Source organism: Humulus lupulus, chromosome X, assembly GCF_963169125.1.
Source record: "Humulus lupulus chromosome X, drHumLupu1.1, whole genome shotgun sequence".
NCBI classification, from domain to species: Eukaryota; Viridiplantae; Streptophyta; class Magnoliopsida; order Rosales; family Cannabaceae; genus Humulus; species Humulus lupulus.
The window spans coordinates 140,645,454-140,653,816 of record NC_084802.1 but is presented as its reverse complement, the minus strand read 5'-3'; the positions used below and the strand labels follow the sequence as shown (position 1 = coordinate 140,653,816).

The 8,363-nt window shown below is 36.1% G+C and overlaps 1 protein-coding gene across 1 annotated transcript; it reads right to left on the bottom strand.

The window, feature by feature from the left end:
* Positions 1-1,402: 1,402 nt before the first annotated feature.
* On the bottom strand, positions 1,403-3,264 carry LOC133804773 (heat stress transcription factor B-4). Its single transcript, XM_062242911.1, has 2 exons — positions 2,754-3,264; positions 1,403-2,636 (listed from the first exon to the last, which is right to left on the bottom strand). The coding sequence occupies exons 1-2, from the start codon at positions 3,000-3,002 to the stop codon at positions 1,674-1,676; spliced, it is 1,212 nt and encodes a 403-aa protein (XP_062098895.1). The 5' UTR covers positions 3,003-3,264; the 3' UTR covers positions 1,403-1,673.
* Between the last annotated feature and the right edge of the window lie 5,099 nt (positions 3,265-8,363).

Here is an 8,363-nt window from a genome sequence, read left to right as displayed (position 1 = left end):
GGGACAAAAGATAGGGCCAATGAGGTGTACTACGGGGTACCCGTTGTCAAACTAGGGTTAGGGTTTTTGGGTATATGAGACAGAAATCATTGCACGACAAAGATATATTCTAATTCAAACCCAATAATATTACACCTCGCTTTCTTTCTTCAGTCTTAAAATAGATGTTTCTTCACTTGCTTTCGTCTCTGTCTACACAGCGTATACCTGTTTTCAGGTCTTAATAACCGCATGAGTTACTACTATAAACAATAACAAAATCAATTAAAAAAAAAAGGAAAAAAACAAGAGTCAACAAAAGAAAACAGCCAGTTGGTGGAAAATGCCTATAATCAAACTTTATATGTGAAACTTTACTTGTATTGGAGATATTGGACAGAGGGTCATCGAAAAAGAAGATGGGATTTTGGGCAAAGATGGTTTCTTGTATCCATCAGTTTGAGGAGTTTTATCTCTTTTATGGGTATTTCTTCTTCTTCTTCTTCTTCTTTTGTCCTTTTTTTTTTCTCGAAATAAAGGAAAGAGAAAGCTTGGAATAAGTGGAAGAAGGGATCCGAAGAGGGGTTTGAAGACCATGATCAGGTACTTAAATTATGAAAAAGCAAAGCAGGGTTTTAGTCTTTGGTAAGAAGGAGAAGAAGTATAGAAGCCTTGAAAGAAACATTTCAAACCCACATTTTCAGTCAGTTTTTCTTATATTTCGCTTTCATTGAAAAACCAACCCTTTAGTTTTTATTTTTCTCTATTATAATTTATTCCATGTCAATATATTATTATTATTTATATGTCTCTCTTGCGTGACTGACATTTCATAGAAACGAGAAATAGAGATTGTAACCTTGATCAAAAAGGAAATGATGGCCTTCTTTTCACTAAATCATAGTATCCTTTCTGCTTTGACAATTATACCGATGATATTAATAATTATTACACTGCTAATAATATGATTTTGAGGAACGATCGCTATGTCATTTTGATGTCAGCTATATAAATACTTTTACATTTTTTTCATCGAATTTTTAATAATACATACATTAGAACAAGTATTTTATATTTCTGACTCATTATCTTGTACGTATCAGTCATTAATGAGCGAATCAAAGAAAGCCCTAGAGAAAATCGTACTCATAAAACTACCCTGTACTACTAAATCATCCAGCCTTGTATATAAATATATATTTACGACTTTTAGGAAAAAAAATATAAAAGATAACTAGCTCTATCCAAATGTACACATTCTAACTTACATTAAGTAATGAAACTGAAACTCTCAGATAAAATGTAAATTAGAAACTGAAGCATGAAGCAGAAAGATATGAGAATGAATACAAGAAATGAGATCCGAAGAACGAGAGCAGCAAATTAATCAACTGCACCACCGAAAGTCGTAGAAAAAGAAAAATTAAGAAAACGATGGTATCGGTCCATTTTAATTCATTACTTACTTTGGAGATCTTCAATAATAGTAGTACTTATCTAACCAAAACCCACCTGCATTCATGGCGGTGGGAACTAACATGGATAATATTAACCCCACTATATATACACTGAGAGTCATAGACTCAAATTTCACAAACACCATCCAGACACACATAATTTTTTTTTTTCTAAATAAAAATATTATCTAATTAGAACCCATAATAAAGAAGATAAAGGACCATTCAAGAAAAAAGCTAACATGTGGAGGGAGGCATGAGATTGAGACCAAGATCATCCTTTTCCAGGACCAAACGAGCTTTGTTGGTATCCATTTTGGTGGAGATATTAATATTGTTAGAGCCATATTCTGGATGTAACCTTTTTTTCGAATGAAGCGGCACCCCAAAAAGCTTCGTTTTGCAACCGCCATTAAAATTGCTTGTGGGCTCTTCAAAAATAGTAACCGAGCTCTTGGACGCCGTCGTATTGGATTGTGATAATGAAGTGATGGGTTGCTGTGACTGATTGTGATGATGATGATTAGGAGGAGAGTTTTGCGGCTTAGGGTTATTATAATAGTAACCAAGTCCATTATTCACCACCTTCGGTACGGAAGAACCATTATGATTAGCAGTAGTACTAGTCAAAGAGGAGGGTAGTACTACTGGTGCATTGCAAACAAGTAAAGAAGAAGGGTTATATGAGTTGCTTGGTGCCACAGGCTTAACATGGTTCTGAACGAAATAAATAATATCGTTGTAGAGTTTTCTCATGTGGGCGAGTTCAGACATTAACATGGAGTTACTCCGCCTAAGCCTTTCATTATCCTCCGAAAGTGCCGTAACCGTCGAACTGGTGTTGAAGTTATTTCCTGCGGCAATAACCGCAGCAACTCCAGCAGCTGCTGCACAGGCGGCGGTGGTTCCTCCACCTCTCGCCGGTGAGTCGCACCAATTTGGGTTGTCGTCGGAGTCGGAAGCTGGGGAGAGACTTAAACGGCTGGACGAAAAGCCAGTAAAGAAACTCGGGCCGTTGACTCCAAGAGAAGAATGTGGGTACTGATGATGGTGATGGTGATGGTGATTAAGGTGGTTCAAGGCCGTCACTTGGGGTTGAGCTGTCTTCCTTCGGTGGATCTCGCAGAGTAAATGTTTCTCCCCTTTTTTGAAAAACTCGTTGGCGAACTCCCACCTGTCCGGTACAATCTTCCTAAAACCCTAGTACCACCAAAACCTCGTTTAGCAAAAAATGAAGAAAGAGAGAAAGAACCCAAAGAAAAAACAAAAATGATATATGATGGAGGTATATAGTTGTGTATAGTTTATTAGACGTACATATGTGTTGAGCTGACGAACGAAGCTAGAGAAGTTGTTGTGCTTGAAGTAGTTAGGGAGAAGATCGCGAGCGAACTCGGGAGGGCGCCAAACGACGAAGGTGGTGTCATCTTCACCCCAAGAGACTATGTGGTCGGTGGCGGGATCATCTACCAGCTGATATGTTTTGGTCAAGAATGGAGCCGGAACTGACTTGTGCGAGTCCAAGGACAGTAATATGCCTTCACAATTGTCTAACATCAGAGCCATTTGGTGATGATGAAGAAGACGATTACTACAAATATCAACTGTGATAATATCCTTTTTTCTCTGAATCTTTATGAGAGAGAGAGAGAGAGAGAGAGATCTGAGGAAGAAGGAAAGGAGAAAACAGTGGGGCTTAAAGTGAGTAAGTGAGTGAGGGGGAGAGAAGAAATACTGAATCTCGATGAGTACTGAGCTGGTACTGTACAATATTTATTTATTTATTTAATAATAATAATTAAGCTCTCATTAAGTTAATTATTAAATATACTAATTTTTCTCCTCGGTTATGTAGAGAGTAGAGGAGAGAATATGTGTCTGTCTGTCTAGAACTGTGAAATAAGGGCCTTTCAAGACAAACCCGTGACTCTCTCTTTCTCTATTACTGACAATTTTGATCCCTCCCGCGCGCACCCTCTTAAAAATCACGCACAGGAGTATGTATTGTAGGATGCATCCTGTCCTTATCGAATTACCATTCTACCCTTTTGCTTTCATGTTTGTTTCCTTCTTTTATATTTTGTGGTTAGTACTACTACTGGTTATACTTGCTATCTGCCTCATCTATGTTGCCTTTTTAAGTTTTTACTTATTTCCTTTCCTCGTAGTAAAAAATTGTAATAATGGTAAACTCACAATACATTATCTGTAGTTCTCTATCATAAATAGGAAGTAAGTTTATTTTGTTTTTATTTTTCCCTATTAGTAATGAACTCGGTAGGGCTTCTTTCGGTAAATTTGTCTGCCACTTTTTCTAAACTCTAGTACATTATCATTAAATGTTATACTAGTGTAAAAAGCACATAATTTTAATATACGATCAAAACTATATCTCTCTAGCTTCTTTTTAATTATTAGTTCCTTTAGTTGAACATTGATATCTCCAAATTTAATATTGGAATCTTTCAAAATGTCATTTGTTATGGGGCCATTTTACAAAATACTAAATTTTAAACAGAATGCAAATTATTTATACAACAAAGTATATATTCAAGCCTGAACTTGTCACAGACACACACACACACATATATATATATATGAAGCCAATGTCACCTTTGACGAAACTATACACAACCTGAGGTAGAGCCGGATTGCATGACACCATCTTTCTATTTCAGAATGATCGTAGTCTTGTCCCATTAAATGCAACAAGGCTCGATCTAGGATAATCCTAGGTATTCAACCATATCCAAACTCCATGGATGTTCTCAGTTTGCCTATATAAAGGCGTCATCTTCTTAAATGCTAATATGAAACTCGATATTTATACTGTTTCTCTTCAAACTCCCTAAATTAGCATTGTCTCTCTAGCGTAGCAGTGACCAATTCCTTTACCAGAGCACTCTTGGCCGGTCAATACTTCAACGGTACTTCCATCTATATGTTAGATCTAAATTATCGACAAATGACAGATTACTTTGCGGGTTTCATTCTTGTAAATTCACGACAGTACAAAAACGATCAACTATTTATGAATAAAGTTTTACATATGCCCTCTCCTCAAGCAAAAATATGTCAATTCAAAAGTAATTAGTAATGAACATATATAGTAATTAAAACAAATTGAAGTGGGGTCATCCTGTTTTTTGAAATGTTATATTTGGATAATGTATATCCAGTTAAATCATATGATGTAATTGATGAATTAAGTCCTAAAAGTGCATTTCGAAAGCTACCATATAATTGGAATTGGGTTTAATTCACTACATGAAATGTGACTTTCCCTGGCAAGTCCCCTTCTTTTGTTGGCAAAATGCGACTTTTGTCGGTGGGTTTAGTGAAATTCACCCGCAAAAGTCCACTTTTTCCTTAAGGCGTTTTGTTGCCTGTAAAAGTAAGTTTTGCTAACGCTATTAGCTAAACGCGCTGGTATAGGGTTGGCCGAATTTGTTTGGGAATGTGAGAAGACTTTTGGCAGCGCGTTTGTTATACTGCTCGAGAAAGTCTTCATCATTCCCCGGGAAAGGTCGGATCCCCGCTAGAAAAAATAATGTTTTGCACCGGCAAAAGTATTTTAGTTTGAAATAATGAATTTTTTTTAAACTTGTAGTCATTTATTTTGTTCACTTGCATCGTTTTATATGTTTTGAATATGGAAAATGTAATTAACGATTTGATTTCTTCTGGATTGTTTTGAGATTAACATATAAACTTGTAGTGTTTTTTTTTACTATTTGCAGATAAATTGGTTTGATCGTTGTCGATCTCACCATGAGATCATAGTTTGTAGTAACCTTTGATAATTAAGTGTTAGTTTAGAACTAATCAACGATTTGATTGTACATATAGTGTTTCTAGATACATATTCTCTCATATTTATAACTTTTAGTATTTAAAGTGTTATGATTTGTGTGTAACGTTGTTAATCTAACTATGAATTAGTAAGTTCTTGCAACGTTAGCTAAATACTAGTTAGTTGAAAAGCAATAAATGGTTCGATTGAGTCATGAGTGTTTAAATATCAACAATCGAACTAACTAACACTGTTCTTATTGAATGTTAAACATTAAAATATTTTGAATTCTATTAATTGATCTCGGTCTCACCATACACTACAAGAAATTCTAGTATTAGCGGCGGGGGACTCCGCCGCTAATAATGTCCAAATCCGCCGCTAATACCCATTAGCGGCTGGCCTCCGCCGCTAATACGTCGCGCCTAAAAAGTTGTCGCTAATAATGATTATTAGCGGCGGACTGACACACCCGCCGCTAATAACTATGTGAGATGCATTATTATTAGCCGCGGGGTCCGTCGCTAATATTGTTTTTATAATTTTTTTTTAAATTAAATTTTAAATAAATTAATATTTTATTAAATTTAATTATTTTTAAAAATAATTTATAATATAATTTAACAAAAATAAACATTTAATTAATTTAAACATAACTAACATTAAAATTAATATAAATAGTTTTAATATTGATCAACCTAGTAAATATCACTATAGTTATTAAAAATAAATAAAGTATTCATTCAGTCCAAATATATAAACTAGTAACTAAAGAAAGTCATTAAGATTAATATTGAAATTGTCCTCATCTTCAACATTTTGGTTTGGCTGTGAGGAGGACGGCTGTGACGGTGGCGGTGGCGGTGGCTGTGGCGGTGAGGGTGACGGCCGTGGCTGTGGCGGTGAATGAATATAAGGTGGTTGTGATGATCGTCCAAGCGTGAGGTCCCCAAACAGATCTCGAGGCTGTGGCTGTGGCTGCGACCCGCCTCCAACCTCCCAATATCTAACATTAGGTGGCGGAGGCTGCATCGATCCTCCTGGAAAATCAGTAAAACTAAAATGTAGTGGAGGAGACTGGGAAGATGGTCCAAAAGTGTATTGGTTTTGATACTGAGGAGGTTGTTGTGACGACATATGTGGCGGATACATTGGGTGAGGCTGGTACAGCTGCTGCGGCGGATACTATGAAGGAGGCTGGAACTGCTGCTGTGAAGGAGGCTAAGAAGACGAACCACCTTCGGATTGTGGTGGCAAATGCCTCTACAGAAAACTGTCAAACATTGGGCCATACAGTTTACTGGGATGCACAGTTGTCGAAGTCTCAAACATCTCACGAATTGCCTTCATCAGCAAAGCCATAACTCTCATATCTTCATTAGGCGAAGCAGCAGTATTTGCTTGGGACTGACTTTGATCTGTAGAGCTAGAGGATGTCTTTTTTGCCTTCCCTTTCGCCCTATAACCCACTCCTCTTTGGTAGTCAGATCTCTCCCCGAGTACTTTACTTAGTATCTCGTATTGATCGACCGGGGACGAATCAACACCAGATACATTTAGAGATGCCTCACTCTGCTGTTGACTTTGCCTCTCATGCTGTGACCTCTCAACCTCAGCCGCCATTTTTTCCTGTATAAAGATAACATTATAAACAAAAATTAGAAACATTATAAACATTAGAAACAAGAAAACAATACTATTCACTTACATAATCTTGTTGAGCTGCCTCATTGACAAAAGATTTTGTCGATTTTCTCATATGAGCATCCCTCCAAGTATCAACAACATGCGCATCCGGGTTCTCCTATACAAATGTAAACAAAATGATTTAGAATGTGTTATTTTATAAAATTAAATTAACATCTTCACTTACATATTGGTGACGCTTAGCTGCCAACGACTTTGTGCCTTGTGTTGCTACATACTTCATTTGTCTTCTGTTTGCTTGATTTTTAGCGGAACGAGCCAAAAATCTTTAGCTCAAGAACATTTCACAAATAAGCTGCCAAGCCTCCTTAGTGCATTGGTCAGGTGGCTTAGAGAGGACATTCTCCAAATCTTCTGGTCCAGCATAATGATTTTTGAAGTGTCTATGTCTATAGTTCTTTCTCTCGCAATATCTTTCCCCATCTCCTTGTTGAGAGTTACCAAAACTGACTCACGTTGTGGATGACCGTCTATATTATAGTAATACTGCATTAAGAAAAAAAATATTAGATAACTTGTAAATAATGGAATTAAATAATGAAAAGTACAAGATTTGTAATTTTTTTTATCTTCATACGATCAAGCACTTGATCCTTAAACTGTTGAGGTACATCAGTAAAATCCAAATAATGCCCCGGACACAAAATGGAAACTAGAGTGCCCAACATGCGAATAAAAGCTTGATCCTCCTGCCCAGCCACTTTGTTGGTCACAGGATCAAGCTCTAGATCCAATGGTTTCCCAGCTTTTTTCCTTCGTTCTTCAAGAACATTATTACTAGCAGGGCCACGACTTTTTCTTCTCGTCAGCGGGGCTTTAAAATTTATTAACAATAATCAGTATTAGTATTGATGTTATATTTATCTAACAATATAATTTCTAAAAATAATTTTGATATGCAATATTTAACCTGACTCGCAAGATGTTGGTACCCTAGAAGGATCTGGCGGGTCTTGACCCCCACCATCTCCGCCGTGATAAGTAGCTATATCAGCTGACATTATACTTCAGTTTAAAATTTATTAGTTAGTAATTAGCATTAAATAGAAGTATATCACATTGAATTCATAATAATAATAATTACAAAAAAACTTCATTATATTTAATTATATAGTTCTGTTAGACAAATAGAAAAAACTAAACAGAGTAATCACTATCATTTCCATCAGTAATCGGAGATACATTTTTATCTTCACAAAGCTCAAATATCTTATATTATAATTACAAAAAAACACTTCATTATATTTAAATACATAGTTCTGTTACACAAATAGAAAAAAACTAAACAGAGTAATCACTATCATTTCCATCAGTAATCGGAGACACATTTTCATCTTCACAAAGTTCAACAACCAATTCATCTTCTGGATCTGCAACGTCCTCATGTTCTGACATATCAGCTTCGTCGTCACCATCTTCATCAGCTC

Bases quoted from the DNA above. Each gene is read 5' to 3' on its own strand.
- LOC133804773 (XM_062242911.1), bottom strand. From the start codon at position 3,002: ATGGCTCTGATGTTAGACAATTGTGAAGGCATATTACTGTCCTTGGAC. The intron at 2,637-2,753 runs GTACGTCTAATA...TGGTGGTACTAG, and splicing joins TTCGTCAGCTCAACACATAT to GGTTTTAGGAAGATTGTACC.